Here is a 16,914-nt window from a genome sequence, read left to right as displayed (position 1 = left end):
TTTTCAAGTTAATTGTTTCCCATGTTGTTAAGAACATTATCACATCTGTTGTAAATTTATTATACAAGAGGAAAAAAGGGACCCATGAAAAGAATAACACTGCAAATACCTCCCTAATTTGTCCCTCACAGTCCCAAGCTGGACACAATGGTTGAGAGTAAGGCAGTCACTTAGATAGAAGTGCTAAACAGGATGAGGATCTCTTTAGCAGGGATGATAACACCAAAGGCAGATGTGTTCATTTTTCATCTGGCACCGCAGTGTATGACCAAAAAGAATGGTCACCATGATGCATCTGTGTAGGATGATGTCACAGGTGAGGCAGGTACAGGATAGAAGGAGGCCTGTCATTGGAGGAGAAGGAAGGATGGGCGGGAGAGAAGTTTGAAGGAAGAGGAGGAGACTAGGGGAGAGAGGAGGAGACAGGGCGGAGGAGAGGGAGAGAAGCCATGGCAGGTGACGTTAAGATTCTGCTCTGTGTATTTACAGGTTGTTATCAATGTTCCTAAGGGATGGATGGTACCGGGCTTTGTATGTTTAAGTGGGCAATTATATCTTATCAATTGGATCTAAGATTACTGTGTTGTGTGTTCTTTTATGTGAGGGTTTGAGTGTAGGAAAGTGTGCGGCTGGGCTGTGTTTCCGCCAAGATATCTAGCAGATATCTTGGGACACCCAAGGTGTAGACCGAGCGAGGTAAAAGACAACCGTTACTTTTTTATTTTTATAATATTACAACAACACATCTGTGTAGTCCCAGCCACTTGGGAGACTGAGGCAGAATGGCTGCTTGAGCCTAAGAGCTCGAGACCAGCCCCATCTCAAAAAATAACTCCCAGCCCCACTCAAAACAGCAACCACTTAAACATTAAAACACCAGTATTTTAAGAGAAGCTGTTGGTACCTTTTAGGGTGGCCCAAACACATAAATCTGCTAAAGTCAAAGAGTTCCCAACCAGGTATGTTCTCAGAGACAGGCAATGGTTAAGCTCCTTGATTGCCGAAGTCAGCACATCACACGAAGACAACTTTGTAGCGCTGAACTCCAACCAATGATCAATCTGTGAACAAAAGACAGAAGAAGAATGAACCCCAGAGCCCAGGCCTCAAAACAAAATGGTCACACAGTTAATAAAGAAACAAAGTACTCTCGGCTTCCTCAGAACAAAAATGTTCTTACATCAAATTATACAACGTATCATTACATGGGTTTAAGTCTGTTAATCTGGGTTTAATATGTCACTTAAATAAATGTCATCTCTACAGTTTATTTCCCCATGATTTTTTTTTTAAAAAACCAGGTACATGGAAGGTCACATGGCGGAAAAAACAAGAAACCTGCTTGACAACTGACAGTGGGAAGGACTAACTAAGCTCCTGGAAGCTAATCCACTGGAAGATATTTAAAAGCCAATAATTAAAATGCATTTTTTGCCCCCTCACCCTGGGCCCCGTGTTGGCACATGGCTGTAACCTAGCAGGGCAAGAAGATGGAGTGTGGACACCAGCCTGGACTATACAGTGAGACCTAATCAAAAGAAAAGTCATTGTTTATTTTTGGAACTGTGTGAGATTTACAAAAATTAAGGTAGAATGTAACTAGGTAGAACAGGAGAAAAACTGCATCCACAGAGTAGCACTGAAAGTTGGTTGACCTGCTACTGTTGTAATTAATCATTAACTTACGAAAGAAAATGAGCTCCCAAAACCTGCGAGTGAGCCACCCAGCCCTTCCTTCTAGGCCTGCTGTCTTCTCTGTAACTGAAAGTGAGGGGCATGAGCTGGACAGTGCAATCTGACCAGGAAATGCTCACAGCCAGGCAGGTGAAGACAGCACTACATAGCACTACATGACCCAACACACTTGGTTGGACAGAGACTGTGAACCCCAAGAGCCAAAGTCTGTTCCTTTGCAGTGCTGGGGATCCCACACAAGGCCAACAATGTTAAAAGTCTACTCGAGCTACTCTTCCAGCTTATCTTTCTGAAAAGAAACATGGAAGGAACCTGCACAGGATACAAGCTGACTGACTAGCCTGGGCCACACAGCAGAGAGGTCTCTGCTTTAAAAAGCAAGCCAAGCACAAACACTCCTTTCCTTGGGCCTATGATTAAGCTCTGTTCATATCCTTATAACGACTAATATCACATGTCAATTCACAACAGTGTTCCCAAACAGAGAAAGCACAAGACGAAACATACAGGAACATACATACTCCTTTCTTACCTCCGTGTGCTCCATCAGGTTAGAACCGTACAGCCCAGATGTAGCTGCAACTCTAGCCAAGTAGCGCAGGATTGAATTTGTGTCAGTGAACACCACACTCCTAGAAGCAAGCATTATGTAAATTATAGTTGCTTCATCAAAAGTCCTAAGAGTCACAAATGCAGAAATGAAAACCTTAACATTTACCATTTTTCTAACATAGTAAAAAAAAAAAAAGTGTTAATTTGATTGTACTGTTTCTATCAAATTCCAATCTGCTCTAAAATATCCACCTAAATTTAATTTACTTCGCAGCAGACTTCATCCTTTAGGTTTTTGTTTCTTAGCATCTTTAATTATATTTATTTATCTTGTGTTTTAGGTTCATATTGAATACAAATTTACTTTTAATCACATATATATTTATTTAGAGTCCAAGCATACCATATAGTTTGCATACGGAGTCTGTCTGTCAGAGAACAGGCTGGGTCCCTCCTTCTCACTCGTGGACACTGAGAATGGAGCTCAGTACACCAGGCTTGGAAACAGACGTTAGTCACTGAGCTAACTCACAGGCTGTTCTATTTTTTGAGATAGGGTCTCACATATCCTGGACTAGCCTTGAACTCAAGATCCTCCTGCCTCAGTCTAGAGAGTACCTGCACCACCTTTCAGTTTCTACATCTTATTAGTGGTGACAAAAACATAAATGGGATTTACAATAGAGTAATTTTAAATTAAGTTATTAAATGTAATAATCAAAAAGAAATGCAACTTTCAAGGGAAGAAAACAAGTCAAATCCCAACAAAATGCTAACAAACGCAGACAGTGGCAGGTTCCTGCAGACTCAGAGAGCTGAGGCAGGGGGACTGCTTGAGTTCAGGAGTTCAGGCCAGTGGACCACACAGCCAAACATTACGTTAATAAAGGAAACCACCAGCATAGACAAGTGAGAGAGTGAGCAAGCAAGCCAGCCTCGCACACTGTGTGGTAAATAATTACTTACAGGACACAAACCTAAGGAAATATAAACCAGAAAGTAATAGGAAAGTTTCAGAAGGCAGAAATCAAAAAACTTTACATGGTCTGGAAAAACAGAATTTGTAGTGGACAAAACTGAACAGGACTTAAACTTTTGGACGTTAAAAGAAAATGTGGTTGAAAGCAGGCTTAAGACTCATTAGAAACACAGCTACCCATAAAGCTTACCCTGTTGGGCCATCCTGATACCTATTTTACAAAAGCACTATGTGGAGGCTCAAGCTCATCACCTCAGCATCCGGCAGGCTGTGGTAGTGACTGCTCAAAGTACAAGGCCAGCCTGGGTAACTGACGCAGTCTGTCTCACCCCGGCCCACCCTACCCCATTCCCAAATAAATGGAAATTTCCTGTTTAAAAAGTAAAATATAAAGTATTCTTCGGACAGTCTAATCAACCCGAGGGACTGTAGATTCTGATATCACATTCACCAGGTGAACAGAACATCGCTGACACAGCTCACGGCTGACAGGACCAGCCCTGAAGCTCTTAGTCTCTCATTCAAACTCACAGCAACTTGTGAGGATCTCAAGGTCTAACCTGATATTTGAAAAGAAAAAAAAGCCTGCCTGCCTGCCTTCCTTCCTTCATTCTTTCATTCATTCATGGTGGTGGGCCACTAAGGGGTTCAAGTAAAATATGAAAATACTCTTACTAGATTTAGCTATATTCCAGCCCCAATTTTCCCCTTTAACTTTAAGGTCAGTCTGGCATGGTAATGCAAACCTGTAATTCTAGCACTCGGGATGCTAAGGCAGGAAGATTTCTAGCCTCCACATGCATGTACACACAGGAGCACAGGCACACAGACACAGACACAGACACAGACACAGACACACACACACACACACACACATGCTCACACACACACACACATGCTCACACACACACACACACACACACACACACACACACATGCTCACACAAAATGAAACATCTTTCTAGGAACAATCCACCTAATTAGCAATTACAATACACCCAGAAAGTTCGGTGCTATGTATTTTTAAATGCTGTTCAGAACAGAAGAGGTATATATAAATAAGCACTTACTCAGAAACCCGAAGAAGATTCTCCTTCCCTTCTTCCACAGAAATGCTGACATCACCTTTCACATGCTCCACTGCCAGCAGAGCTTCTAAAAATGACAACATGAAGGATTTATTTCTCTTCAAAAAGAAGATAGTATTTATAACCCAAGTCACAGAGCAATAAGGACGAATCAATAATCCAATGTTAAGTCCTGTAAGATGTGACCCCGCCCCGACTCCTGCCCATCATACAGTCTAATCTTGGGTCTTAGAGAAGTAACCAATCAGAATCCATTGTTAGTATAGTTCAATTGATAGTTCAATTGCTAGTAACTGTGCTCAGCTTCCAGTTAGTGACACGAAATTCCTTTCCTCCCCTAGAAGAGGGTAAGAAATTAGAATGGTGGCTTTTATATTTGAATACAATATGTTATGTACTATGCTGAATGTTGACGGTCACACAACTTCATCTCTTTAGCAACCTCAAGAGGTAGATACCCATTGCAGAAAGGAAGCTGAGGCTTGCAGAGGTTAAACAGCAATCTCAGTACCCTGGCTAAACACAGCAGTCAGCCTGTGAATGCAGGTCCAATGGTCCAGGTCTAAAATTCTAAAACACCTTGTAATGCTGTCTTTCGGCACCTAACACAGTGAGTAATTTCACCAGTCCTATGTTCTTTAATTTGCTTAAGATGAAAAACTGGCACAGACACTCATTCCTATGTAAATGCTATGCTCCACTGGGAACAAAGCCCTATCAAAGAAAGCACAATAATCTTGCAAGGCTTATTATAATAGAAAACAAGTGTACCGATTTGAGTGTTTGTCTTCCTCCCTAAGTTATGTTGACTATGGTTTGCAGGTCTGCCCCCTGTTAAATGTATGCTGAAATTTAGTTGCTGTGGTCACAGTATTAAGAAAGGGTCCTATAGAGTCAAGCACGATGCCTGTATTCCCAGCATCCTGGAAGCCAGGGCAGGAACATAAGGAGTTCAAGGCCAGCCCGGGATATACAAGATCATTCCTGAAACCTAAAGAACAAGGCTTGCCTAGCATGCTGGAGGTCCTAGGTTCAGTAACCAGCAAAGGGTGAAGGGGATCTGAGCCTTCATGAAAGGACTAATACAATGAGGAGGGTTTGTGCTGTCTCTCTGTTCCTCAAGGATCTATGACACAGCAGGACTACCACCACTACAACCGGTTGGTCTTGGCCTTTTCAGCCTCAAGAGCTGTGAGCCAGTAAACTTCTGTGCATCACAAATCGCCCTGCCTGTGCACGGCCCAAAGCTGTACACAGCAGACTGAGACAAGAAGGGGCTTCTCAAAAGTCACATACTTTTATAAAAATGCAAAACTTCGGAGGGACAAACCAGGACAATCCAAGTAAATGAGATACATCTTGGCATATCCATAATGGGAATCCTGTCTAGCATATAAAACGAATGAACTATTGCTGCAGGCAACAAGATGAATCCCAAAAGCACTATCTTGCCTATATAAAGACATATATGGTATGAATATGGTATGGTATGAATCAGTGTACACAAAATCCTAAAGGAAAAACAAAACAACAAAAGGCAGGCAACTGGCTACCAGATGCCAGGGACAGAGAGAAGGTTCTGTAATGGGAATATTTGGCATCATTGTAATGGAGGGCTATATATCACATATGTCTGCACACAGATGCCAGTGGATATTAAAACATACAACTGATATTGGTGAACTTAGATATGTGCAAGTTCCAAGTCAACTAATTCTCAAAAATTTTAAATAGGAAATAAAATATTTCAAGTATATTTTGTTATGAGTTTAACATGAGAAAATGCTAGTACATGTAAAAAGAAATATCAAATTGCAAGGTCACATACTTTAATAACCAAGATTGACGGGATAGAACAATGGAAGCCAAACCAATGAGGTGTTCGTGAAAAGAGAAATGTTTGCACGGCTCTGAGTTCTTTCAGTTAAAATGTCTTCAGTTGCCCTCTACACATATGTAGCCGGTGTGCAGCTCCGTCTGCATGTGGATCTCCTAACAACTGGAGCAGGGCCTGTCTCTGAGTCTGCTGCTTCCCTTTCCCCTAGCTGGGAGGCTTGTCTGGCCTTGGTGGCCTAGTCCTGCTGCAACCTGATGGCCCAGGGCAGATGGGTACCCACAGAAGTCTTTCCTTTCTCTGAAAAGGGAAGAGGGGAAAGGGAAGGGTGTTTGTGGGGTGGGACTGGAAGGAGAAGAGGAAGGAGGACTTCCATTGGGATGTAAAGTAAATAAATTAATTAATGAAAAATAAAGTAAAAGGCCTTTAGTTGAAGGGGGAAGCTCTGGGGGACAGTGGTGGGACAACAGCACAATGATGGGGAGGTGGCACCTTAATGTTCAAGGCTAGAACGGACAAGTTAAATTCAGACACCAACTGATGGGCTGCAATGTACAGCAGGAATAATTTCACCATCCCTGCCCAGGATGGATAGCCTGAATCTAACCGCTGGGAAACATTTTAACAACTCAATTAAGGGAAACATAAAAAAGAGTTTGGCAGCTTCAGAAGACAAAGCTATTAAAGCCAAGGGAAAGCTAATGAATCATTCCACATTGAAAGAAGCCAGGCGAATAGGACAGTAGGAGGCAAATAGAGCATGGTCCTTCCAGTTGCTGGGAACTACTGGGACAACAAAGAAGACTGCGCATTGGGCGGAATTCTATCAACCTATGCTTCCTGTATGAAGTCAGGTAGAGATTCCTCGCCTGTAGGAGATACATAAGAAGCATCATAATAAGCTCTATGTTCTTAAGTAGGATGGGGGAAAGCTCTATGTGAGTTTGAAAGTTATTTTAAGACATGCATGCACACACACAAAATGACCTAAAATCCTCAGAATGTGATGGGTTTTTTTCTAGATATTTAATCCAACTTTGTTACTTAAAGAGAATAGATATCTGATTTAAATAGGCAATAAAAAATAAAAATAAAAGAGGCATAAGCAGAAAAATAATAGACATTCTTTAACTGAATTAGAGTTTAAAATGCAAACAAAATTAAAGACTCTCTTCCAGAATACCAGCAGAATTTGGTTCTGAGTTCTAAGGATACAGACCTCAGATCTCCTGTTCCCATGCAGTGATTTTCAAGGCAATGTTTAAAAAAAAAACAACAAAAAACTCACAAGCACATAACAACAACCAAAAAACCCTATAGGTTAGCTATGTGTTGAACATCTAAAATGTGAAAAAACTCCTGTAATCTCACTAAATTCTGGCAACCAGCACTGGTGAGGTTTCTTCCTTCCTTACAGAGTAAAACAAACCAAGGAACCTTGACTGCAATCAGCAGCCAGGACTCAACTCAGGCCTCCAGGATTAGCCACGAGGTCATAAATATCATCTAGTGCCAAAAATCACAGCTACTTCTTTTAGGGCTTATAGATTTTTTTGTGAGGTTAGCATACTGGGACTGGAACATGCTAAAATGCTATCATTTTAAAACATTTCAAATGATTACTACATTCTATTTTTAGGGCTGGTGAGTGTGAATCAACAGTCAAGTGCTTGCCTACAATGCAAAGTAGCTGAGCTGTATCCCAGCGCATTAGTACATAAACAAATGTCTTTTCATTCCAATAGGCACAGACTGCTGTCAAAGTTGAGATTGCAAGAAGTTTCATCAGCCCCACATGGCCAATTGTATTCAAAGGGCTGGCTTTTTGACTAGTAGAAAGTACTTCCAAGTCTACATGGTCAAATGATTTTGTGTTGTTTCCCAAAGAAACGAAAAGGCAGAAATCTTAAACTATCCTAACAATAGCGTTAGCCACTTTGAAAATTCAACTCCAAATGGAACGAAACACTACGTTTTCTTGAGCTTTTACTACGTCCACATGGTGTGTAGTAAAACAGCCGGTCGCATCAGTCCGCAGCGTTCCTACGGCTTTCCGTAATTACTGCTTTCGACCACAAGCAAATGCAGCCTCAGCTAAAATTCCAAGTGCTGACCTTGTTCACTTTAACTCGACAACCTAAGGGAGAGTGGGGCAAGTGAATTCAGATCTCCCCTGAGACGCGAGGAAGGGATGGGAGGTTCCTGATCAGAACTGGGAGACAGCATTAAAAGGACGCTACACGCAGACAGTTGAGTTTTAAGTTCCACTTCAGAAGCCGCTTGGGACCCTGGCAGAGTCGCATTGAAAGAAGTCTCGCGTCTCCCCGCCAGGGCTCTCGTCCTGTCCCCCCACGCCCGGGACGGCGGGCCTCGGGAGACCGTGCCCAGAGCAGACAGAGGCCGGAGCCTCCGGGGGCTGGGCTCCCTGTATAGCAGGCCCGTCCCGGGGCGTGAGTCTCCTCAGCATGACTGCCGTGGAACCTACCCCGCACCCTCGGGCTGATGCAACCCGCGCGGATCGGCGGCGCCCTTACCCAGTGGAGGGTTTCCGGCGTTCACCGTAAGGCACAGCGCCGCCATCTCCCAGGAGCTGCAGTCTACTCGTCAGGCTGTTTTCCCCGCCGCGAACGTAAAACGGGGTTCAGGAGGAAGCTAGGAGATGCAACGTGTACGCGCGACCGAAGGCACCGCAGCCTTGACTCCACCCCACAGGCCGCGACCGCTAGTGTCATTGCGCACGCTGCAAAACGTCATAAATATGCGTCCGCCGAGGCACCTTCGCTCCGCCCCACTCCACGAGCCACGAATGCAGAGGTCAAGGCATGCTACTTCATGCGTCATCACAGCGCGCCCACGACGCTTAAACCTTCCTTCGGTTCCCCGCCCGCGGACACTGACGTCTGGAAAACGCTATTGATCGTAATCACGGTGCGCCGGCTCCTCCTTCAATCGCACGCTCCAGTTGCATCAGGTTAGGTCGCAAGTGAGGTGCTACTCCGCTGTAGAAAAGGAACAGACTTTAAGACTCGTCGTTAAGTGAGGGAAGCAGGCGAACGATAGACTAGTCTATTCTTGGGCAGTAGCACATGCACAAAGTAGACGAGTTACACTGAGGATAGGGGAGCTTCCGTTTCTTCATTTTTGTCTAAAAGGAAATGTTTTAGACAAACATTTTTTGTGTGGTTCATGTCCAATCCCAGCATCTAGGAGGCAGGATAGAAATACAGAAAATTATGGGGACAAGGGGAGAAAAAGGAGCTGCTTGCTGGACCTCACGCCCCTGAGAATCAAGAATTCTAGATGTTAATATCTGTAGTGAAGCCTGCCAATATTGACAATGTTTTATATTTAGAAGCATCTTCAAATGAGAGAGATAAAATAGTACGGGCTCGAGGCCTACGTGCATGTGAGCTTAAGGACAGTCTGCGAACATCACGATACTGTTTTCTTGTGTTTACAGTGAGAACAGTACAATTCAGGATCAACCTGTGACCAAATTCTTAAATAACCTTTAAAAATAACGTCAGTGTTATTGCTAAGACCGTGAAGTGTGACCGTGATGTGCTTCCTCTTTGGAGCACTTGTCAACTCCCATGTTTAATCACATAATAAACTTCACTCTGGCCCCTTGGCTTCCTCTGAGGAGGTCTTCAGTCTGCCAACAGCAGTTAAGGGCTACGTCCCCTGGTGATAACAGGATTAAGGTCATCTTTGGCCTCATAGAATTTGAAGCCTTGTCTCAAAGAACTTAAAGAAAGAAAAAGTTAAAGACTATAGAGAGTGATTGGTGTTAGGAATACATTCCAGTGGGAGAGCACTTGGCATACATGGAAATGAGGAAATGGACAGGCAGACAAACTCTGAAGAGTCCTTTGTAAACCAGTAATCCTGAGGCAAAAGGGTTTAAGGCCATCTTGAGCTACTCAGTAAACACTATCTTAAAGAATTTATTTTTGTTAGTAAATAAGAGTTCTTTAGATATTTCAGATAAATCCTCATGATAGATGATAGTCAGAGGGATATAGAAATTCTGCCTCAGATGATCAGACCAACAAATACTCAGAGTCATGGTTAAAAGACTGGCAAAGGGCTTCAGGAAATACTTGAAGACTGAGAGTTTAGAATCTCAAGAGTAGAACACTTGCAAAGTCTTGCCTGGATTGCTCAGGTGCAAAGGTAAAAGCACAGTGCTGTCCTAAGTTATCCTTTTTTTGGAGTGTACTGAGTAAGAATCTCTCAGAGGGGGGGCTGGAGAGATGGCTCAGCGGTTAAGAGCATCCTACTGCTCTTCCAGAGGTCCTGAGTTCAATTCCCAGCAACCACATGGTGGCTCACAACCATCTATAAAGAGATCCAATGCCCTCTTCTGGTGTATCTGAAGACAGCTACAGTGTACTTATATATATAATAAAATGAATAAATCTTTAAAAAAAAAAAGAATCTCTCAGAGGATTTTTTTAATCCAAATTTTCTGTGATGCATGTGTTTGCCCAGGGCATTTCTCAAAGGTTCGAGTTCCAGGAGCAGGAGTGACTTCAGAAGCAGTACATATCTACCCTTACTTTCCAATAACCTCGGGAATGTGTCAGTGTTTTCATGTAACTGTAGGGTAGTTATTTCTTTGGGTCCCTGACTCTGAACCAGCTACCAGAGATGGCTACATTTATATACAGCCATTCTGCAGAGTCCACAAGGTACTTACTTCTACAATGGAATGAAAGAAGGTACTAGCCAGCGCACTTAATACCACTTTGTTCCTCTCTGACCTGATCCCCTGCCCCCAGTCATACTCTCCCACGGTCACCTTGGATTCCAGAAATGATATGACCAATCTATAATCTTTATGGCAAGGGACCAAACTACTCCCAAACGCAAGTGAGCCTGAATTCACCCTGCCCATTCCTGTTGAGTACAGCCTGGAGCAAAAGCAGTTATATGGCAACAAGATCGTATCCCCCAATGACAGCAGTGACTTTGGGAATTCCTCACAGAACCAGGCTTCATCAGCTATTCACATTCCATTCTCTCCTTGGTTCCCTGGACTATAAAATGTCAACATTCCTTTTAGCCCTTTAAAGACTTGAGAAATTCTGGCCAAAGTCTGAGCTATAGTAAATAAAAGTACAAGATTCCATTATTTCGGACTGAGTTTAACCACTAAACTGCAGTAGATCTGGCTGAAAGTAAAAAGTTAAAAATAAAGGGGGTGGGGAGTGTCACTTGTCAAATGTTAACAGAACCAGTTTATCTGACCTTAGAGATCAGAAGTGGCTAACTGCCAAATTTCCCAAACAGGCCATTTCGGTTTTGTCTAATCCTGAAGTTCTAGATTTAATACTTACAAAAAGACATTTGAAATAACCGGAGGTTAATTCGTTACTTATGTTTCTATTGTCCATGCTGCCCCACTATGAAGTGCCAGGATATGAGCCATGTGTAACCACACATGTCTCCACAGATAGCCCAGGCTCACCTGGGACTTGAGATGCTGCCAACTCAGCCTCTGAGTGCTGTGAATACAAACCATGCTCAGCCTCATTTTAACTTCAAACCCTAAAGAAGCACTTAGCTTACCCCTGAAAGATAAAAAGTTTTAAAGTTGCCCCCCTAGACACAAAGTTTAGAGCAGAAAAAAAAAACAGGTTAGGCCCCAGAATTGTATGTTCCAAAAAGCCTCTCCTAGGGCTATAGAATAGATAATTACATTGGCCAGCTCAACAGCTTTCTCCCAGAAACTAGCTGACCATAAATCTTAGAGAACAAGCTTGAGAAGCAGGAAACAACTTCTCCTAGCAACTAGCGGACCATGAAGTTAAACAATCTGAGAAGTAGGAGACAGCTTCTCCTAGGAAACAATCTTGGGGGACAGAGAGTTCTTCCTTGTGATTTTTCACTGTTATTCTACACACTTTCCAATGACGCCATCCCTGCCCCCTCGGATTGTGGTTTCTCCCTTTAAATACCTCTTCTCCCAGCCTCTCGGGGTCGAACTCCACTGCCCCTGCGTGGGATACGAGTCTCGACCCCAGTGCACTGGTTGCTATCGATAAACCTCATGTGATTACAACAAGGACGGTCTTGTGTGAGTTCTTGGGGGGTTGCGTCAGCCCAAGACTTGAGTGAGGGTCTCCCCAACTCCGGGGGTCTTTCAACCCCAACCTTATTTTACAACACTTTTCATACTCACTTCACTATAGCCACAGTGACTTGGTTTGCGTTTTCTTTCTCTTAAGGGCTGTGCCTGCAATTCCCACATGAAATCTTAGCACAAAGCGTGGCTGAACTCCTGTCTTGTTCTTTAGACATCACTCGCTTAGGGAAGGTACAGTTCCTAGAGGAAACTCCCTTCTAGCCTTCCCACTTCACTTGCTTTGTAGCACCTTCCTAATCGATTCATTCTACAGAATTTAACACAATTTGAAATAGCTTGCAAAGGAACAGACTCCCGGTCAGTGCTACACCCACTATTGAGAATGGACAGCATCAGGTATCTATTGGTATGAATTGGTTAACCTAAAGTGAATGCTGCATTAATATTTGTTAGGTTTGAGTACACATAGTCTTCTGGGAGGGGGACATGGAACAGTTGAGCGTGGATGTGGTATATAATTAGAGTTCATGCAGGGCAAGGAAGATTCCAGGACATTAAGAGCATCACATACCATTATTTGGAACCTCAAGATTATTTTAAAGCAAAAGCAAAGCCAAGCAGACTTTGAATATTGGAGGACTTGATTTTTTTTTGAAATTTATTCATGTGTATGAGTGTTTTTCCTGCATGTATGTCTGAGAACCACGTGTGTTCCTGGTACCTGCAGAGGGCATTTGATACCCTGTAACTGGAGCTACACACAGCTGTGAACTGCCGTAGTGCTTGGAATCAAACCATGGTCCTCTGGAAGCAGCCAGTGCTCTTTGTCACTGAGCCATTACTCCAGCCCCAGACTTGATTTTTAGCAAAGCCTTTGGAGGTGATGCGACAGATGGATTATAGCTGACTCACAGCCAGGCAGGGAGCAGTCAGGAAGCTGTTGGTGTGACTTAAAGAAACAATGATGGAGAAAAGGTGTCCAAGTAAAGGAAGAGGCAGGGAAAATGGAGCGTCTTCCCCCACCCCCCATCCTCCCCTGCCAACCACCCAAGCAAGTATCTCTTTTGGATAAGTCTGGGTTTCATGTCAGAGCCTGCAGAAAATGGGCCATGTCACAAAAATAAGCCCCCCCCCAACCCCATTCTGGATCCGAAGGCCTGATGCATGCTAGGAAGGCCACCACTGAGGTACAGCCCCAGACTTTAAACTGTTTACCTAGCGGGTGGGCTTGGGGAATGGCTCAGCAGTCAACAGTAGTGGCTGCTCTCATAAAGGATTCTGGTTTGGTTCCTGGAAACTACATGGTGGCTCACAAACATATATAACTGAGATTCCATGGTGTCTTAGAAGTTCTGTTGCGGTGATAAAACACTATGACCAAAAGCAACTTAGGTGGGAGGGGCAGGCTTATTATATCTTACACTTCCAGGTAACGGTCCATCACTGAAGGAGAACAGGACCAAGCAGGGACCTGGAGGCGGGAATCTGATGCAGAGGCCGTGGAGGGATGCTGCTTACTGGCTTGCTCCTCAGGGCTTGCTCAGCTTGTTTTCTTATAGAACCCAGGACTGCCATCTCAGGAGTGGTACCGAACAGAGAGCTGGGTCCTCCCACATCAATCATCAGCCAAGAAAATGCACCACAGGCTAATCTGGTGGGAGCATTTTCTCGATTGAGAATCCCTTTTCCTAAATGATTCTAGCTTCTGTAAAGATGACATAAAACTAGGAAGCACGTGGGGATAACCCCACACCCTCTTCTGGCCCCTGCAGGTACCAGATGCACATACATGCAGCCAAAATGCCAACACACAAAATTTTACAAAGAGCACTTGCTCTTATCAAGGTTACCGCAGGCAGCTCACTACCACCTGTAACTCCAGCAGCAGGGGCTCCAACACCCTCGTCAGGCCTCCAGGGTATTGCCCTCACACATACAAACCACACATATGTACATAATTTAAAATAACAAACAACTTTTAAATGTATGTTTATTTCTCTGTGTGTAACCCTGGAGGTATAAGAGGACATCCAATCTCCTGGACCTGGAGTTGTGGGTGGTTATGAATCATCTGATGTGTGCTAGAAGTGAAGTCCAGGTCTCAGCGAGACCAGCAAGTATTCCTTATCATTGGGCCATGCCCAAGGCCCTCAGATGTTAAAAATTAAGTTTCTTTCACTGTTAATAACTGTATTCCAGCAAGAAAGAAAATGAATGAAAACAAGAAAATTGACTGGAGCAGTGATGTTCAAACGTTGCCAAGTTCAGGACTGATGTGGTTTTGTCAAATAAGACTGGGGTCAAGACTAAGAGACTGTCGAGAGACAACTTGGGGAGGGCTATAGGACATCAAAGTAGGCTCTACGAACATAGAGAGTTTTGCTATATGTTTGAGACAGGTTCTTACAACATAGCAAAAGTGAGCTTCCAGATCAGGATTGTCCTGCCTCCGCCTTTGGGGTGCCATGGTTACTAGGCTTAGGGCTTGAGGATGTTAATATAAATACCTATTTTGTGCTTATTGTTGTTAGTGGCAGACAGGATTTTGTTGTTGCCACAGCTAGTCTCACAGAATCCCCAGCACCCTAAGTCAAGCATAAATCACTGAGATTGGGTTGAGATCTACATTTGTATGTCTGGGCAAAGACCTTATGTGAAGCGTTTTAGAGGTATGAGATAATCTCCTGAGAACCTGGAGAGCCTGGAGTACAACCTCAGCCATCAGTGAAATCCAAGGGATGGAAGACAAGGAGAGAGCAGGATGACTGAGTGCAAGCAGCTGGAAGGGAGGGAAAGGAAATCAGGAGGAGGGTTATGATACAGAAGTCATGAGGGAGTGGTCCAATCCATCAAAGCCACTGACATGCCTTCCTCTTACTAGATCCTGACAGTCCAGTAGAAAAGCCATGGATATAATCCCAGTGAGTCCTACACTACAGTGATCATCAAAGTCCCAAGAACAGCATAAAATGTATTCACATTTAATTTTTGTGTGTACGCATGCCTGCATAAGTTATGTGCACCATTTGTGCAGCTACCAAAAGGTATGGGGAGTCAAACCCCCTGGAGTCACAGGAGATAGTGAGCTGCCTGGTAATGTGTGCTGGGAACCAAATCCAGATCTTCTCAAAAGCAACAGGGGCTCTTAATCGCTGGCCCATCTGTCCAGCCCTTTCCCCCACCCCTTTTTTTAAAGAATAGTATCTCCCTGTACTACTCAGGCTAGTCTTGAACTCTTCATCCTTCTGTATTCACTTCCTAAGTTACTGCAATTATAGGCATATCCACATGCCCACAGTACCCTTCTTTTCTTTTTAAAGATTTATTTATTTTATGTATGTGAGTACACTGTCACTGTCTTCAAATACACCAGAAGGGGGCATCAGATCCCATTACAGATGGTTGTGAGCCACCATGTGGTTGCTGGGAATTGATCTCAGGACCTGTGGAAGAGCAGTCAGTGCTCTTAACCCCCGAGCCATCTCTCTAGTCCCCAAAGCAGCCTTATTAAAAAGCAAAATAAATCAATAAATCAGAATTAGTACACTGAAAAAAAATTCTCAGGCAATTCTGTCATGCAGTTGTTTTGGGAACTACTACTCTAGTAATTAAACCCAGGGCCTTAAACAGTCTGAGTATGCAATCTACCTGCTTCATCCAAAACCAGAAATTTTATTAAAGGAACAGAGACCAAAACAGTTAAAAAAAAAAAAAGCCATGGTGGGGAGGATATAGCTTAGTTGGTAGAACATTGGAAAAGTATACACACATACACACACACACACACACACACACACACACACACACACTAGAAAGAAAAGGGAAAAAAAAGCCCAAAACAAAACAAAACAAAACACCATCACACTAGGATAGTGTATTAGGGCTTTTGTTAAAGATTGGAACAGTCAGAGGTCAGGGAGAATCAAGATCAAATAGGACCTCTGCACTTATGAGCTCACAGCACGGTGATTGCCTAAAACCCCACAAAGAACAAGATCAAACCTGTTAACATTCCAGCTTGGCAGGTGAGGGGCTCCTGCTGAGCACCCACCACTCAGGGGCTACTGACATTGCTGGCTTCTGGGGGGAATAAGAGCTAGCTTTCTTTAAGGGTGCAGCTTTTGGTAGGTTGACTACAGTCCAGTCGATGGCCACTTACCAGAGTACATGGGCAGCATAAACTGGACTTGTTCAGTTATTTTAAGAAAAGGACAAGAGGTTGGGAAGTGGTGAGAGTGGGGGTAGATCTGGGAGGAGTTACAGGAAGAGTTTGAATGTGTTTGTGGGAGGGAGTGGTAATTATGATCAAAACAGACCTTTGCCTGAATGAAATACCCAAAGATTAACGAACATTACATTTAAAGAAGACTCCTGTGTTGCTATGACAAGCGCCAGAGGGAAAGATTTCCAGGGGTTGGGGTTGGGGGCTGCCAGGAGGGTTGGTGGACAGAGCAGCTCACCTTGAGGCAACAGAAACAGAACCTCTGCCACTTGGCTTTATTAGCCCCTTTCACCCCATCAATGCTCCAGCATAGGGGATGGTGCCGCCCATACTTTCAGCTTAGCTCGTCCTTCCTGGAACCCTGTTTCCTGATGTAGGTTGGGCTTCTTCTCAGTCTACTGAAGGTGACAATCAAGCTGATTGTACATTCTCTCAGGGGAAGAAATAAAGGCA

The 16,914-nt window shown here is 43.7% G+C and overlaps 1 protein-coding gene across 3 annotated transcripts in view; it reads right to left on the bottom strand.

Moving 5' to 3' along the window:
- Eprs1 (glutamyl-prolyl-tRNA synthetase 1) overlaps positions 1 to 10,026 on the bottom strand; it is a 71,556-nt gene extending 61,530 nt beyond the window's left edge. For 2 of the 3 annotated variants that reach the window (XM_006250425.5, XM_006250426.5), the window contains exons 1-4: positions 8,683 to 10,026; positions 4,297 to 4,381; positions 2,228 to 2,327; positions 905 to 1,061 (exon numbers count right to left, since the gene is read on the bottom strand). In XM_006250425.5, coding sequence (XP_006250487.1) covers positions 905 to 1,061; positions 2,228 to 2,327; positions 4,297 to 4,381; positions 8,683 to 8,728 — 388 coding nt within the window. In that variant the 5' untranslated portion in view covers positions 8,729 to 10,026. Of the gene's footprint in view, positions 1 to 904; positions 1,062 to 2,227; positions 2,328 to 4,296; positions 4,413 to 8,262; positions 8,286 to 8,682 lie in introns of all 3 variants that reach the window. The other variant, NM_001024238.1, reaches the window with a different exon arrangement.
- Positions 10,027 to 16,914: the final 6,888 nt, after the last annotated feature.

This window comes from Rattus norvegicus, chromosome 13, assembly GCF_036323735.1.
Source record: "Rattus norvegicus strain BN/NHsdMcwi chromosome 13, GRCr8, whole genome shotgun sequence".
Lineage (NCBI taxonomy): Eukaryota > Metazoa > Chordata > Mammalia > Rodentia > Muridae > Rattus > Rattus norvegicus.
This window is presented reverse-complemented; position numbering and strand designations above follow the sequence as displayed.